Source organism: Calidris pugnax, unplaced genomic scaffold (genome assembly GCF_001431845.1).
Source record: "Calidris pugnax isolate Ruff unplaced genomic scaffold, ASM143184v1 scaffold44, whole genome shotgun sequence".
NCBI classification, from domain to species: domain Eukaryota; kingdom Metazoa; phylum Chordata; class Aves; order Charadriiformes; family Scolopacidae; genus Calidris; species Calidris pugnax.
Genome location: NW_015094506.1, coordinates 2,591,478 through 2,608,948, shown reverse-complemented (window position 1 = coordinate 2,608,948; position 17,471 = coordinate 2,591,478). Strand labels below are relative to the sequence as shown.

General features: G+C 45.8%; 1 protein-coding gene across 13 annotated transcripts in view; it reads left to right on the top strand.

The window, feature by feature from the left end:
• Positions 1 to 17,471, top strand: part of RBFOX2 (RNA binding protein, fox-1 homolog (C. elegans) 2) — a 180,485-nt gene that overhangs the window by 71,343 nt on the left and 91,671 nt on the right. The window contains exon 1 of one of the 13 annotated variants that reach the window (XM_014963606.1): positions 7,235 to 7,306. The exons of 11 other annotated variants lie outside the window; for them this stretch is intronic. In XM_014963606.1, the coding sequence (XP_014819092.1) occupies positions 7,235 to 7,306 (72 nt within the window). Of the gene's footprint in view, positions 1 to 7,234; positions 7,307 to 12,886; positions 13,167 to 17,471 lie in introns of those variants that run through there. One more of the 13 variants, XM_014963611.1, reaches the window with a different exon arrangement.

Genomic DNA, 17,471 nt, shown 5'->3' with positions numbered 1-17,471 from the left:
AACATCCAGTCAAGCAGCTCCTTTATCATAAAGGGGATTTTAATTAAAACTGTTCTCGCATCATGAGCGGAATGAGCGTCAGTGCCAGCCAGCCCTGTACTGGGCATTTATCTCCTTCAAACCACATTACCAGTAATTGCTGCATTAAATCAAAGTCGAGGGAGATTACAGGTCTGAATTGGGCAGGCGGCCGGTGCCAGCGCGGGGAGCTCCGTGCTGCCGAGCCGCTGATACGGGAACCCCCTCCGCCCCCCAGCCGGGGGTGAAGTGTCAGAGGGCTGCTGGCTCCCAAGAAGCCCTTCTCATTACAGGGCGGGAGTTTTTGTCATAACCTAGGAGGAGTGGCAGGCTTTATGCTTGGAGCATTTTAAGCTGCTGGTGGTTTTCTGTTAACTTCCTTTTAAAACATACAAACCCAAACCCAAATCCTGTGGCATTGCTGCTGATCCCATTCCTGACTCCTGTTTGGATCAACCACAAATATTCTCTTTTGTTCATTTTCTACTGCTTATTCCAGCCCTGAAAGTCCAGAATAAATCGCCTCTTCTTTTGATGTGTCCCTTTCTCTCTACCTTCCTTGCCACAGCTCCACTGTGGAGCTGCTAACTTGGTCCCTCTCTGCCCTGACACGGGAGAGCTTCTCCCCTTCTTCACCTCTCCCCCCACTAAGGAATTGTATCTTCCTTGACCTGTGGTTCCTTTGCCAGCTATGGCTCATTAGTTCATTTAATTATTTTTCTAGTTTTTTAAGCATTCTGTTGTCTCTAGCTCTAGAGCAGCTGTTTTCCTTCTTCTTGTCCCTATACTTTGACCTTGGTGGCTCCAAAAACCATCTGATCATCCTAGCGTTGCTCGTGCTTCCACTCCCCAGACCTCTGGTGGGGTGAGGCTGAGGAATGGCCATGCCCACGTGAGGTTTTAGGCATGTGGACTGGCCGAGGTAATTAGATCTCTGTGGGCAATCAGTGAACTATCAAAATGTGACAGCTGGATTTCTAGGGGCTGTTATTAGATCTGTCTCATAATTGTAAAGAAGGTAAGTCAGGAACAGAATGTGCAGAAAGTGTGGGTATTTTTGTGTGTGTGTGCGGCCGTCGTTTTCTTTGTTTCCATCTTGATAGCGGGTATGTATTTTCCTGTTCTACTGCAGACAATCTGGGGCAGTTGGGTGGCAGTGACGGTTTTTCTTCATTTTGCCCAGAAATGCCTCTGGCAATCTGCCATTCTGAAGTTTGCTTCCTGCAGGGTTTGCGCATCTTCCACTTTCCTCTGCTGCGGATAAGGGTCTCATTCCTCCTGCCATACTGGGGACCTGGTAACGTATGGGAAAGAGGATGCTGCAGCTCGACCTGCCTGCTCAAGCAGTTCAGTCGCAGGCCGTTGAGCTGTATGAGACTTTCAAGATTCACACAAGTTCCTCAGAAGCTATCTAATTCAGAGCAGTCGCAGGAGGTGTGCCTGCTGTGCCCCTTCAGAGCTTGAAGTTGAAGCTTCTGCTTCATTACAGCGTGAGCTTGAGATGCAGCTTAAGTATTGCCCTACTTTAACTCTGGCCTATGCACAAATCTCTAGCCTGAGATAAGTGGTTCTTTTAAATTCATGCGAAGAGACCCGTAAAGCCATAGAAGCTGACGTTTGAGCGCTCCTGATATCCAAGCCAATAATGCAGAGGAGTTGCAGTTAATTTTTGCGTTGATAGCCCTGTTACCATGAGGTGAGAGTGGCCTCGCTGCAGAGTTGCTGGAGAGATGTGCAGAGAACGTGATCCAAGTCTTTGGTGGAGATTTCTTGATAGTGACAGAAAACAGAGAAAAGGGTTTCCATGGGAGCCAGGAAACCATCTTTATGGCTTCCTGGTATTGGGACAGAGGATGCAAATAGTGACAAATTGGGGTGAATGAATGTGTGAGAATTTTTTTGTAGAGGTCACAGAAAGCTGCTGAAAAGAGCAGTTACCTTGATTGTGCGGATGGTGTAACCAGAGGAAGCCCTTGGTGGTTGTTGTCCAGGGATTTCAGCTGCTGTGGCTTGTTTTAGAACTTGCTGGGGGTTGAAGCTAGCCCATGGGACTGAACTGTGTGAGGCTTTATTCTGTCCTTCTTGGCTCTTGGGGAGAAGTGTGGGCAGCAGTTAGCTTACGTGCCCATAGCTGACCTCTGTGCCCACGTCTTGGGACTCTGTGTGAGAAGGAAAAGATTTCCGGAATTTTGATCACTCCTGCTTTCTCAGAAATAGATAGGTTTCAAAAGAAAAACAAACAACGAAACCCCAAACAAACAAAATCTGGGTGTTTGCTGCTTTTTGCTATTTTTGTCTTAGTCTGAGGCAGAAAGTGATGTGAAGACTACTTCTTGCCTAAGAGCTGGTATTGCCTTGACATACCTCTTCTGTGCTGCACCACAGCCTTTTACTTCTCCACTAAAACCACCGGAGGAGGGACACAGCAATAACTAGCACCTCTGCCCCAAGAAGAGTAGTCCCTGGGGTCACTCCCGATGTTAAAGCATGGCTTGCTGCTGTCACCATTCATTTAGTGTGTCTGACTTTCCTCTTTCAGGGTAAACTGCGTCGTTCTTGCCAAACCTCGGCTTCGCGTGCTATTTCTGGATCCTTTCTGTGCACTCAGCAAACGCACTGAACTCTTAACTGCAGTACTGGTATTTTGCTCTTGAATCTCATTGGAGCTGCCTGAATTTTGGATTAATTTATTTTTATTTATTTTTTTTAATGGGACTGGGAAAAAACCAGGATTCATCATCTGAAGCTTAGCAGGCAAGCAAGATTTTTGAACTGAGGCCTACAGAAATTAATGGACAGATGTAATTCTTCCATCATGAAATAGTCTTTGCAGATTTATGCTGAAGGTGTCATATTCCATATATTGCCACGCTGGAACTGTTTCCAAATGATTTCCTGAGATTTATTTGGTGACCTGCTGTTGTGGCAGCTAAAGGTCCTGCCTGCATGATGCTCTCCAATTCCTCAGTTCCTGCCAGTAACGCAGTCTCGGACCCTGCTGTCTCACGTAGACTGTGCTGCCTGTTTATTTCTCTTTTACTTCCATTCAATTAAGAGTTTGGCTTAATATTTTTGACATGTTTTGTCTCTTGCTTGCACAGTTAACAGTGTGTGGACAGCTGTTCTGCCATTCTGGTTGAACCGAGTTGGGCAGGGAATGTCTTTGCTCCTGTGTCAAAAGAACAAAATGCTGCCTGAGAAAACCTTTCCCCCAAATTCTGTTTTTGTTTGTGTAGCTGGGAAGCCATACTGTTCTAAGGTAGGGATAAATTTAAGTCGGTATTAGCGTAATTTATTGTGTGGACACTCTTCAACTTGGAACAAATACCTTTTTCTATTTTAGTTTGTCACGTGGAAGCAATTTGATAAGCCGGGTGGTGAGGTGGGGAGGAAAATCCATACCCAAACGGTCTGCGTTGGGGAGCGAGCACTCAGCTAGATGAGTAAGACAGCCACGGACTGCAGTGCTGTGCCGTGGCTGATCATGTGCTCCCTTCCCTTCACCCCAGGCAAAGGCGAGGTAAAAACGTGTTAGCTCAAACCCTGGGCAAAAGCGTTTTATCCCGCTGGCGTTTGCAAGGGACCGGGAATGCGCCTGGCGTCACCGATGGCCCCATGGCTGGTGGCTCGCTGCTGGGGCTGAGATAACGGCGTAACTATCCTTACACTACGGGGGAAATCGCCGCTGCGGTCCAACCCCAGTTTGTGATTCATTCAATTAAAAATACTTGGTGAGAGTATCTCTCATGCTACCATCTGGTGACTTTTAATAATATTTATTCTTAGGAAGATAGTTCTTTGAGGAATTAACCTTAATTTTTGTAGGCTTAGCAAAGATCTGGAGAAATGCTCAGGCTTAAGCTGCTATAGTTCGTAGAAGAGTCAAAGTCTTTCTCTTTTGCATCTCCCTGTTAACTGTCTAGGTATAAATGTTGTCCCCTTAAGGATCAGCTAATTGAACTACTGCCACTTGTTAAGCGAAAAAACAAAGTGGGAGTATGAGAGACAAAACAGGCAAAGCTTTTCTCTGAGTTTCTGGAGTGAGTAGATAGATCTAGCAGCCTCCACAATGAAGACTGCCTCTGCTCTATTCTTTTTGTCTGTCTCCTCTTTCTCCAATGCCCCCAAAGGAATATAGAAAGGCGGCGCGGCTGTCGTTTAATGTCTGAACTACCAAAACTAAACTTCTCTTCTTTGATGTTGAAATTCTGCATCTGGACACCTTTTTGTTTTTCATGTAACAGGCAAAAAGCATTTTAATGGACACGTAGCATTATTACCAAGATCAGCGCATGTACAAGTGTTCCCAAAAGAAAGCTGTGCTACGATCACCTTCTTTGCCAAATGGCTTAGCCCAAAAGTACACTTATTTTCTTCCTGAAGCAGTGCCAAGTGCTTAGACTTCTCCCTGAAAGGAGGCCCAGGCCCAACACATGGTTGGTTTTTTTCTGGAAAATCCATGTATACTTTCTTTTCCTCCTTTATACTGTAATAACTCTGTTAATAACTAAGGCGATGGAGCCTGTCTGGTTTTAGAAGGTCCTTTTGGACTTTTCTTTTGTCATACTCAGGTGTGCTGGAGTTTTCTCAAGAAAGCATAATTAAACCCTGTTTTGTAATGCGTGCAAAGCGATGGGTTGGGGTAGAAATGAAAGTTGAAGTCATGTCTTCTATATGCTGCTGGTATATCCAGACTGCTGCCAGATCTATTTTGCAACTTAATCACTAATATATTTTTGTGAGTTACTGTTCTGTTAAAGCTGCCTTCCTGGGAGGCAGCTCGTTAGCTACCGTCAAGCATGAAATCTCGGTTCTAGGAGCACAGTCTTTTGACAGAGGATTTTTCAAACTTCAGATGAGTGTTCATTGTTACCTTACATTTTTCCTTTGTAATAATTTCTGACTGACTTTGGGCAATCTGAGTTTTGCCTGAATTGACTCCGGCTCCTTAACCGGCAGCTGAAAGTTGCGTGGGCAGGATCTTTACTTCCAACTTCAGGAAGGCTTCCTACACAGATGTGACTTCAGGATCAAAGGTCTTTACCTTCCTGCAATTTCATCAAGAGTTTGTCTTGACAGCCATGACTGTGTAGATGGGGTACTGAGAGAGCTTGGTTTCTGTTTGAGGAAGGTCCAGGTTTGTGATTTCACAAGTCTTGTTTTGGTCTGTAGGTTTCTAGAGTTTGCTATTCCTGCCATTCTGCTGGATGGCTGTAAGAAAGCTCAACAAAACAAAATAAAGCCAGTTGTCCAGCAAACAAAGGTCTTGTAATATGCTGCTTTAGCAGACCGATGTGGTATCGTTGTTCCGCCTCTGTTTTCCATGTCATTCCCTAAAGCAGAGTTTGAGGCTTTGAAAATAAGTGGTACTTATGAAATAATTATTTTGAATTCTGACTTGTCCTCTTATGCTGTGTGTTTGTAATTGTGTTTTAAAACTGTGCTAGTTTTCCAGTCTAGACAAACCATTAATATTTAATAACAACACGTAGATGATGCTGTGAAGAGCTGAGGTTGGTAACAGGATGCAGGTACGCATGTCCGTAGTTTACAGTGTGCATGTTACCCGGCTACTAAGCCACTTTAGATCAGTTTCAGGACTACAAAACTTGGTTGGGGTATGTTTAGAGTGGTAGAAGCAGATGCAAACTCTATCACTTATAAGTAAATTGCCTTGTGAATGGGAAACATAGAATCATAGAATGGTTAAAGTTGGAAGGGACCTTAAATATCATCGAGTTCCAACCCCCCTGCCATGGGCAGGGACACCTCCCACTAGACCAGGTTCCTCAAAGCCCCATCCAGCCTGGTTTTGAACATTTCCAGGGATGGGACATCCACAGATTCTTGGGCATGGTGCAGAGGAAGATTGAAAAGGGATATCTCCAGCACTTTGAGGGGAAAGGACATGACCAGGAGCTATTTCAGAGCTTCCACTTTATTAAATATTGTCTTTGGTACTTTCTGTCTTAAATTTTCTTGAAATAATGAATTTTGTCTTTAAAAACCGGAATGTGTAATGACTGAGGTTCCACTGTCTGCCTGAGGTATTTCCTTGGCAGAAGCAGTGAGTGTGATAGGGCTACCTTCCCAGTTACACGTAGCCTGTTTTTTGCTGCATTCTCTAGCTTTGGGCTTATTAGGCTGTTTGCCAGAGGGGTTTTTAATTTCCTTGGATTCAAAGTGTGGTTTTGGTAATTTCATTTGTGCTAATGTGTTTTAGGAACATTAATCCTAATGAGGAATGAGTAGCACTAACTAATCAGACTGGGTTCAGGCAAACAGTGGCTCCTATGGCTTTACCAATGCATTCAAATTCTTTCCTGTGATGTCCTTATTACGCTAATCCAACACGCTCTCGTTTGCTTCTGCTGCTACTCCACATCCCCCAGAACTGCTGGTTCCATTTCTGCTTAATGCATCTCCTTCCCAATCTTCGGCATTTACATGCTTTACATGTTTCACTTGCGGAAAACGCACTGGCTCGGTGCTGAGTTATTCACTCTCCTGCATAGCTGATCCACCACCAGATCTTCTCGCTCTTGAGATCAGGACATCTGTGTAAAACTGCCAGGTTTCTGAAATGTGAGGAAAAACAATTTATCCAGTCACCTATTTGTCATCGTCTTTGCTTCTGCTTGCCATTTTGGAATATTGAGCTTCCCGTGCGTGCTCTGTCTACATTTATGTCCTCCCCACTCAAATCTCTAATGATTTCAGGGTCAAAATAACAACTAGACCTTAAGTAATTTTTCTAGTCATTGATTGTATTAAAACTGGGGGAAAAAAAAAAAAAAATCATGCAGCTTTTGGGAAAACGTTATACCTATTCAAACCAAACAAGCCCAGAAAATGTAGCCCTGTGGAGGAATGATGACTTTCCAGTATAAATGCTCACCTGGAGTGAGCAAAAGGCACCCTCAGTCTCAGGACCTGAGACTTGCTTTGGTGCAAAATGAGGATCTCTTGCAGCTCTAAAGATGTAATCTTGGTACCCTGTGCTGTTTGTCTAACGCCGGTACGAGCTGCCTGAGCCGCTTGATCTATTTAGCTGCTATGGAAATCAGTACATACCCAGGCAGAAAATGCATCCTTGCTTGCTGGCATGCTTCCTACATTTACATCAGTCTTTAAAAAGCAGAGACATATTGTAAGCTGCTCATCAGATCCCTGATGACCCAGTTTAGCAGATGTAGTGATTGGCTAATTGTTAAAGATGCCATTTTTGGTGGGTGAGAGGAAGAGCATCAGCCAGGCTTCTAGCGATGAAGAGTTAGAATCAGCGGAGGTAAGAGCTCTTTAGTGGGAGTAACTAGCTAAGGCTTGGATTAATTTGTCTGGAGAACAGAGAATTATACTAAAGATTTTATAAATTCAGTTTATAAAATGAAACTGTTGGTATAATTTCTTTAGTAAAGATCAATGTGTAATGACTGTGCAGCATGGAAGTACCTCGGACTCCATGCTGTATTGCTGTGTCCCTGCAGTACCATGTTTTTTACCATTTTTCTTCAAAAAAAGGTACATGGAAAATGTCTGGAATTACTATGGCTGCACTTCAAGTATAGGGAGACTACAGCTAACTTACATTCTTAGAGCTGTACTTGTAGTTGTGACTTAGCATGCTTGCTATAAGCATCCTGAAGAAAGCAGGCAAAGCAAAGCCCAGGGTTGTGGTCTTTCATTTTCCAAAAATGCTCCTCAGTCTGCAGACATCAAAGAGAGCGGTGCATGTGAAGCAAAATCCTGGGTTTTGAGAATGTTGGGAAAAACTTGTGTGATCTCCATGCCTTGCTTAGTACAAAGAAAGAGGAAAATTAGGTAAATGCTGCTACTGTAGCATGTAAAACAGTATTTCTAGGCAAAGCAATGGGTAGGTAGGAGATAGAAAAGAATAAAGTTCAATGTTACAAGAAGAATAATAAAATTCAGCAATACCTAGATGGATGATACTTTTAGTTGAGGAAGCTGGGAGTTGTGTGATTGGTAAATGCACAAACATATCAGTTTTTTTTTTTCAGGTTCCTGGCATTAGAAATAACAAGTAGCGGAACCAGAGCTACTGGTGCAGAACATGAAACTGGATATTATAGGGATAATATCAATCTGCAAGAATAGTAATCATGACTTTAACATGCATTCAAGATTATGTGTGGTTCAGATAGGGTAGATTTAAAAGGGGATAGGCTGTGTTGTATGCAGTAGACTGTAAAGAAGAAAGAAGAGTAATACTGATAATGCAGGATCTGTTTCTGGTCAAAATTGCTGTGGGGAAGAATGGTAAAAGAGGTCCCAGAGGGAGTACTGTGAGTCTGCTGTAATCCCTCATAGGATTGGATTCGGATACAAACTTGAGGCTCTGAAATGATATTATTCCCAGTACCATTAGAGAGATAAATATTAGTTGAGAAACTTTAATTTCTCAGATATAGCTTGGAGAACAAATAAATGCTGCTGCAAACAATAATAGGGTCAAAAGATTTTGTCACCGTGGCATCATCACTTGTTGTTGAGACAGTGAGTGAATTATTGGTGCTATGACTATTACAGGAAAACAAGCTGTTTAGAAGCCTCCATGTCCCCACCTTTGAGTGATCACAATACAAGCTTTGATGCATGAAGGAAAATATTTAATATCTGTGAACTGGATTGGAAACTCAGACTTTGACTGTAGAAGTGTGTGGTTTGGGGATTTTTTTGGGTTTTGGTGTTTGCTTTTTTTAAATAAATACTTTGGATATAAATTCTAGATGATATAAGTAAAGGGGAAAAAACTTGTAAGATGAAACTTCATCCAAACTGGGGGCATAATCACCGTATAAAGGCTTTTAGGTGCAAAAAGAGAATTTACAGAAAAAGAATTTATCAGCAGAGGCTGCTGCGCCTTTAAAGTCAGTAGGGATAAAATGAGAACTGCCAAAAATCAGGCTCAGTTAAACCTTGCAAATGTTGCTAAGGAAATGGGTTGACAGTTTCTCAAAATACAGTTAGAGAGAAGGGGCCGTGTAGTGTTGGGGATACTGAGGATACTCTCGTTGTGATCACAGAATTGAACAAATCTTTTTTGCTGTTGTTGAAGGTAGAGTTGATCATGGGATTTAGGGCAGGATGGGTAACAGGCATGAACCTACTGTAGAAGCAACCTTATTGGATGCTTCAAAGACCCTATAGTGTGCAGGCTGGGCTGGAGGGCAGGGTTGCCTGGGGAAGGGTGATACCTGTTCCTGAAAATGAAGGAACCGGTTCATGAAGCTGCAGATCTGATACAAGTTTTAATCTATCAAATCAGGAGTGCTGTCATATGTTTGGAGGACAGGAAGCGTAATAGCCCTATTGGTGGTGGGGGATAATCTGAGTAAACACAGACCTGTTGGTCCAACCTTAGCTGTATGTTGACGCAAAAATATTAATTAAAGGCTTGGACACAGATTAAAAATGCAATAAAAGGCAACACAAATCCATCAAAATAGGGTTGTGCCATAGCAACCTATCTGTTTTTAAGATAACCAATTTTCTTAACTCGATAATGTGCATTTTTCTTAACGGGATGACATGTCTTTCTTAGACAGGTCCTACAGTATCTGATGTGGTGCTACAGGGGAAAGTACTAATGAGGGTAGAGAAGATGGAGTTTAGTGCTGGAATTGTGAAATTATTAGGAGCTAACAGTGTTCTGGATAATGTCTTTAAAAAAAAAAAAAGATGAGCACAGGCTAGATCAGGTGCAAGACAGGGCTTCTAGAGATTGGGGAATAGCAAGCCTGTCAAGTGACAAAAGACTGGAACAGCTGCTTGTTTAGATGGGTAGAGAGGAGATACGAGGGAGGTTAATTGTAAGGGAAGGAGAAAATACGGTTAAGCCAGAGGATGGTACTGGCACAAGAACAAAGAATAAACAGAAATTGCTCAGGAATAACGTTAAACTGGAGATGAACACAGATCCCAGCTGCTGGGGGGGCTGTTCTAGAGCAGCCTTTTGGCCAGGGTAGCAGCTGCAAAAACCATTCTAAGATGTAGCGCGATAAATTTTATGAAAAGATTAGATGATGTTGTATGATAACAGTTGATCTGATTCTGTCTGTCAGGAGGTCTTTTCCAGCCTTAATATTTCTGTAATTTAAAAATTATTCAGATGTGTAAACATTTGCAGGAACAAGGCTGTGATTTTTTTTACACAGTTACCTAACTTGTGTTACTGGAAATGCATGTGCATAGCAGGTTATATGGTAATGCAGTCAGGCCTTTATCTCAAAATAAAATTATGGAGTGCAGCGCCATCTTATATTTGACTCATATTTGTTGCAAGTCAATGTGCAGTAGTAAACCAGCCATTATGGCCAGCCTTGCAGAAAAATCAGTGTATTACTAGTCAATAAACTCCTGCTGCATCCATCTTGGCATATACAAGTTTAAAACTAGTTTTTGTCATTTAATTTTCTGTGGGGGACAGGAGGTAGGATGCTTTGTTGCCAGTGTCACCCAGGTATCTTAATGCTGGTTAAGGCAGAGTACTTAAAATCTGCATTGAAAGCTTTTAAAGCATGGCAATTCTATCTGGATCTGTAGTTAAAAACAACAGAGGAGATTAGGTGATGCTCCCTGCTCTCCCTCCTTGTTTTGTTTTGCCCATTTGATGGTTATTTATAGATAGTAAGATATCTGCACTAGGATTTGGAAACGTTTTATTCCCCTGAGGCCTGGTTGGAAATGACAAGAATTGGATTGTGAAACAAATGTAAGGTTTTTAACTTAGTTAGGGATTTGGTTTTAAAACCTGGGGCAGTAATATGGAGTAGCAAAAACAAGCTGTGGAAAAGACTTTGGGTTTTTATAAATTAATGCCTTTTCATAAAAAGATGTTATTGGAGATACTAAATTGCCTGAGTGTATAGTAACGAGCTGTGCAAAAGAATGAAGGGCAAGCACCTATTGAATGTGTAATAACAGAAAGGAGAAGGGGAAACAAACAAGAAAGTGTTGGTCGTTTAGAGGAAAGCAGATACTATCTGTGCCCCAAAGTGGGTCTTGCAGGGGGAGTGCTGAGAGGTGGCCAAAGGTGAGGAGGAGAGGAGGCATAATGTGAGCTCCAGAAAGCTGGGTCTGGGGCGAAATAGACTGGCCAAAGGCAGAATGAGATGGAAGTTCATTGTGGGAGCCTCGTCCTTTTTCCCTAGTGAAGAGATCTAAAAGCAAAGCTGCCTTCCCATTTATGGGCAATTAATTTCTCTCTGTGTGCAAATCTTCACGCAGAAACAATGGCTATAGAAACTTTTATTAATTTTTTTTTTTTTTAGATGTAGAAAATGTCATGCTTTATACTCCCCAAATTGGCCATGCTTCTTTTGTAAGGAAGAAGCGGCCCCGTGGCCCTAGGAAAGATGATGAGAGTGGGCGGCAGCTGCTGTAACCACTCACCCAGCTCCTGGCTGTCCTTTTGCGAGGCGTCTCGGAAAGAAAGGGCAGTGGGAGCAGAGGACGAGCCGAGAGCTGGCCCGGTGGGTCGGAGGGCTGGGGATTAGCCACCCCTTACCAATACTGCAGAGTGCCGCACGAGAAAATGGTGCTAGATAATGATCCACGCATTTAACCTCTTGAAAAGAAATGGAAAAAAAAAAAATTATCTCAAAGCTTAACTCTTTCTGAGGGGGAGGAAATTAACAGTAATGATGGAAAGGCAGCTACCCCAGAGCTAGGCGGAGGTAGCTGTTTACTGGTGCACAGCAGCACTACAGAAAAAGTTTAGAAATATAAAAATAAACAAACCCATTGACTGTACGCAATTAAAATGGGGTGGGGGGGAATTTGGGTAGCCCTTCCTGGGTTTGATGGCTGTAACATCCTTATTTTTGAAGCCTGGGAGGGAGGGATTTGATCACCGCTGTCCTTTCAGAGGAAGGTGGGAATTTTTTGTGGTTTTGGGCTGTTAACTCTTTGGGAGCCTGGCTTTGGGCTGGAGTCAGCCCGTGCAGTTTGGCGTGGTGATGGGTGAAACCTCATGTGATTTGCTATGGGAGGTCAAGCACCCCCCCTTAGGGCCACGGTGTGTCTTCTAAGAATCAGCAGCCGGCTCTGGGGTGTCCGGTAGCACGCCCGGCGGGGTGAGCCTGCCGTCCGCCGTCCGGGCAGCTCCCCATCTGTCCCCGTCGGTCAGGGAGCAGATTCCTCCCTGGGAACGGGGAGGACGGGCTTCCTAAAATGGGCACAACAACTGGCCCTGCCCAGCCTTGCCCCCTTCTCCCCGCTGCTCTCTGTCCCCTGTGGCAGAGTTAATCCCCCACCACCTCCGCCCCCCGGTTTGACTGGAACAGCTGAGGGGGGCAACCCAGCGGCCTTGGGCCGAGGTGGTGGGGGCCGTCCCGGGGCCCGGCTCCCCCCGCCAGCCCCGGTTCCGGCAGCTGTCCCTGCCCGCCCCAAGTGCGGAGGGAGGGAGAGGCGTTAAACGATATGGGCACATACTCCCTCGTGAAAGAGATCCCTTCAGCCCGAGATATCGATGTGGCTTCTCCCCTCTCCGTCCCTCCCTCCCCGACACCAAAGGGTTTTACTATGCTAATCCCAGCACCTGTCCCTGCCGAGGACAGCAAGAAGGGTATGGGGGTGGGGGAGGAACAGTCCCATATGTTTTTCCCTGTCCTGGATTGGGAGTGTTCCCTCTGACGCACCTAGAGCCCAGAACATATGCTCTTTTCAGATCCTAAATGCTGTTTGCTTCCTCCCATCCCCGGTGGCGGTGGCTGCGAAGATCCTGTGTCCCCCTCTTCCTGGCAGTGGCTCTGTTTGCTGCCCAGGAGTCTCCGGACGCTCCTCAGTTGAGGCTTGCGGGGCCGTTTTCAGTAGGGGATTGCTAATTTTAGGAGCCTCTGCCGCCTATGGTTGAGCGCTGCCTTGCTGGATCCCAGAAGAGAGGGGCTGAGCCGAGCCGAGCCAGGCAGCTCCTTTTTTATTTTCAGCTGAGCTAGTGTCAACCTGAGTGGCCCCAGAGGCCCGAGCCAAGCACTGCACAGGGCTGCCAGAGTCCTTCCCACAAGGCTGAAAGACGGAGACTCGGGTTTGAAGCTTCCAGTCCTGTGTCCACTTGGCCTTTAGCTGGAGGATCTTTGGCTATGTATGGTGTGTATTGTATGGATTACCAATACCCAGTCGTCCAGGTAAGCAAAAGGACAGTGGTGACTTTATAGAGCCTTGGTGTTTGTTCTATATGGGTTTTGGGCAAAACTGGAGCTTACGTGCTGGTTTTGTAGAAGGACACTGCTTCCGTGCTGGGCTCCTTGGCTTGGTGTGTCCCAGGCCTTGGCAGCCTGGAGGCTCTGCGGAGGGCTTTGAGGTTCCCGCTCATAAGTGGTACTGTTTGACACTTTAACTCCAAGGACTGTGTTGTTTAAGACTTGGGTGTTTTAGTTTGCATTTTTGGCTCTTTTCTTAATTTTCTGTTTTGTTTTTAGGGGGGTTAAGTTGACAGCAATGCCGTGCTCTGCAACCTAGTGTGGTGTTGTGTGCCTTTCTGCATTATCTGGGCGCGTGTGACTTGTACGTGTGACTGCAGTCTGTCCCCCAGGGATGGCCGGCCACCTAGAGCGGCTCCTCACCTATTTTCCTCCTCCCTCCTCTGAAACCACCCACGAAACCTCCAACAAAGTCTCGTTCATCAGCTATTCACCTTTGGAGGTCCAAAAGAGAGCAGCGCTCGGGGCAGAGCAAAGCCCGTGTTGCAGCCTCTGCTGGGGGAGGGGGCTATATTTGGAGGACACGTGAGATTTGCTGGCCCGGTGTGTGGAGTCTTGGAGAAGCCAGAGGCCGTGGGTCAGGCTCAAATACTTCTGGAGCCAAGTGAAAGATGATGTTCTCTGCACAGTCCTTGGCTATTCAGTGTCAGCATTCCTTGTCACAGGCACCAGATTTATCCAGAAAACGTGAAACGTAGTCTGGTGGTTGAAGATTATCTACTGTGAGATACTTCAGATAGCCACTAAAGAGTATTTTGTTAGGTTACCTTGTACCGGGGTTTTTATTACGCACATGAATAGAATCCACCAGCAGAAGTGTGTCTTCTGGTTGTTAAGATTTGTTCCTGATAAATTGGTTCTTTGCACTTGAAACTTTTTTTTTTCTTCCCTCTGGCCTTGATCCAGCTGGCAGGTTTGCTCCATCTAAACTTGAGCCAGCACAGAAATGCAGGTAATGGGATGTTAAAATCGAAGGCTGTGCTTTCTTTCCACTGTAGTAGCAAAGGGGAATTATAGGCATAGCAAAAGAAAAGGAAAACAAATCCTTAAACTTGCTGAAAGTGGAGTACTTGTGGCTTTCTCTTCTCTCCATTTCTATGTGTCCTATGATGTTAAACTAACCCAAGCATTTGAAAGTGTAAATGTAGACCACTTACTCAAAGCTAGAGGTTAGTTCTTCATCTCTGCTCTTACCAGTGTGATTTTAGTGACCTTGACCTGCTACCTGCTGCTTAAACGTCCTTCTCCAGTTTATTTAGGATTTGAATGATAGGAGCTAACCATCAGCCATCATGTACATCTGGATGGACACAGAAGAGAATATTAAAGTGGCATAGACATGCTCAGGTGGGAGCAATGAGCTTTGCCTGGTGTGGTAAGGTGGTAAGCTGTGCCCTGGCACTGCAGAGGCAGACAAGTTAAATTTGCCCATAGTTATTTCAGAATGCTTCATGGTAATGAAGTTTGAACGCATATGTGCCTGTGATGCATGAGAAATCATGAGAACTCATAAGCATTGGCATCTAGAGCTGTTCTGAATATGTTGCTTTTTGAATAAATGCAGTAAGTAGGAAGGGATGATCTCATGGCTCTGAGCTCTATGTTCTTCAGGCTTCCAGCCTTCAGCTCAACTCATGCTTCTTGGTGTTTTTTGCAGCATGTTCTGCAGTTTGAGTCTTTGGTTTTCCTTGGTAGAGGGTGCCAAATGGTGATGGTAAATTGGGCGGTGGTTCCATGACTTGCGCATAGGAGAAGCTAAGTGGAGGTCCACCAAACTTGTTTCACTTGGCCATGAGACAACACCTGAACCTCTTGCCCTCAGTTGAGGAAAGGTGAGTCGCACAGATTCACCAATTAATTTTATCAGTCTTGTTCATTATCAGGTGTTGCTTTGTGGGCTTCAGTATAGCCCAAGACAACAAAGACCTCAAATGTTGCTAGGTCTTTTCACATTTTCCATGGTATTCTTGAAGCTTTTGAAACTCTGTATCAGATGTTAATTTCAGATGTTTTTACAGCAATCGGAGGTCTTGCAGACCTGCATTTCTTGTTGCCCAAGCACATCCATTGGAAATTAGGGCTTTTCTTTTACTAAACAGGAGCAAAGGTGGATATATTCCAAGCACGGGGGAGGAGATGTTTTCTGGCCTACAATGGAGATGAAAGAGGGAGACCAGCAGTAGATTATACTGAAGGGAATTCCCATTCTGCTGGCACATGAGCAAAGCAGTTCTACCAACTGGGTGGTGGGAGGCAGTGTAAGTGAGGGTTCCATGCATGGTTGGGCACCTCTTTTTCCTTAGAGGATTCTTTTTGATGGCAAACATTTCTAGAGGTTTCTAAAGTGAAGGCCAAAGTGGATTAGAAATGATGCTAATCTCGTTAAGGGTGGTGAGACGATGGTAGCGTGTCTGTTTCTGTCTCTTTCTCTGTCCTGAAGGTCTGTGCTACAGCCCTAGATCTTGGACAAGAATTTGCCATCCCATGGCACAGAGGAGACTGAGTGAACGTGACATTTAATTTAAGTGGAGAGAATAAGGAGATTATCCTGAGCGATTTGCTGAGGTCTGGTGAATGAGATGCACATTGCTGAAACCCCATGCTTTGTCATGACAAAGGTGTAAGGAGGTCACTGTGGGTTTTGTTGCTTTGAAATGGAATTTACACTTGACCCAGAATCGTGCTCCAGAATCTCAGTTTGTAAAAGTAGAAGGAGGGAAAAAAAAATTCCAATACTTTGCCTGGTTTTGCAATATTGCCTGTAAACCCGTAGTATCGTAAGATGTGAGTTAGCAGAGAGGATGAGATAACTCGGAAAAATGTGGACTCTGACTCAGAGCCCTGTGGGCTCCAGCGGTGGAGGCTGGCTCCTTCCCAGAGGGACCCCACACCACGGCTGACTGACTGGTGGTGCGGGGTGGCCGGCTGGTGGCTCTCTGCCTCCCTGCTCTGCTGGGACGTAAGGGCTTGCTGCTGCCTTGGTCTCGGGCTTTCCACGCCGGGGGAGCGAATTGAGCTGGGATGCGCGCTCCTGCTGGCCTCCTACCGAATTAGGAGAGAAAAGGGAAGGGAGGGAGGGAGCCAGAGGTCAGCTTGCAGTGAGTGAAACTGGGAAACTGAAAAGCACCGTGGGTCAGCACGGGCCGCCTGGAGAGCAGCGCAGGAGCAGAAACTCATGAAACAAACCCACTAGGCTTTTTCTTTTTTGATTTTCTCTTTTTTTTTTTTTTTGGTGTAAATTATTACTGGGCATATTCATGCAAAGGAGAACACATGGGGATGCAAGGTGTTACTGCGCTGTAATTTGGCTTTGCTGCTGCTAAAGCCCAGGGAGTCTCTTTGAGTACCAGGTGTCAAAAAGAGATAGATGAGAAGGGCAACTTGCCTGAGCTGGTTTTATCTCCGCATCATGAACGCCAGAGCGTCGGCACAGTGCTCTTGTCTAAGCAAGGGGTTGGCAGTTCTGGGCTCAGCCCTGTCTGTGGGTTTCCGTGGGTGCAACGTTGGGGGGGAGAAAAAGAATAAAATCAATCATAGCGCCTCAGATCCCGTCTGCCAACTGGGGTAGCAGTATATCGGTCTATTTTACGGGGTCGCCGGGAGAACAAATGCTGCCAACCGTGGCGTGCTCAGGTGTTAAGGTCCAGATGCTTACTGAAGATAAATGGGAGAGGGGGAAGAAGCGAGCTGGGAAGGCGTCCAGCGCTCTCCAGTTTTTATGATGAAAGAAATGCAGATCCTGGCACGGATACTGCTTCCGGTTCAGCCAACGCACCGGGGAACCCACGCCTGCTCCCCTTTGTGGCAGGAGGGGAGGGCTGTGCAAAACGAGACGGCACCCTGGGGCTGGGCGGTGGGAGATGCTCTCCCCTGCCCGGGGAGGTCCAGGCGGGGGAAGCCCGGCTCCGCCAAACCGGAGCGGCTGGGAACGGTGGGGTGCGGAGGAGCCGGGGGCAGGGCGGCGGGGTCCTGCCCGGTCCGGACCCACCGACCTTGGCTTTTGTTTCCAGCTCCGTGGTTGGAGGGGGGATGTCTCCGCCGAGCCCCTCGGCGGGGGTGTCCCGGCGGACGGGCGAGGGAGAGCCTGGCCGGGTCGGCGGGGGGCGGCCGAGCAGAGCAGAGCCGAGGCGGGCGGGGCGAGGCGGGGCGCGGCGGGGGCGGTCCCGGCTCGCATTAATTACCTTCGGCATTCGGGGCGGTGCTTCCCGCAGCCATCTGGCTGAGCCGGGG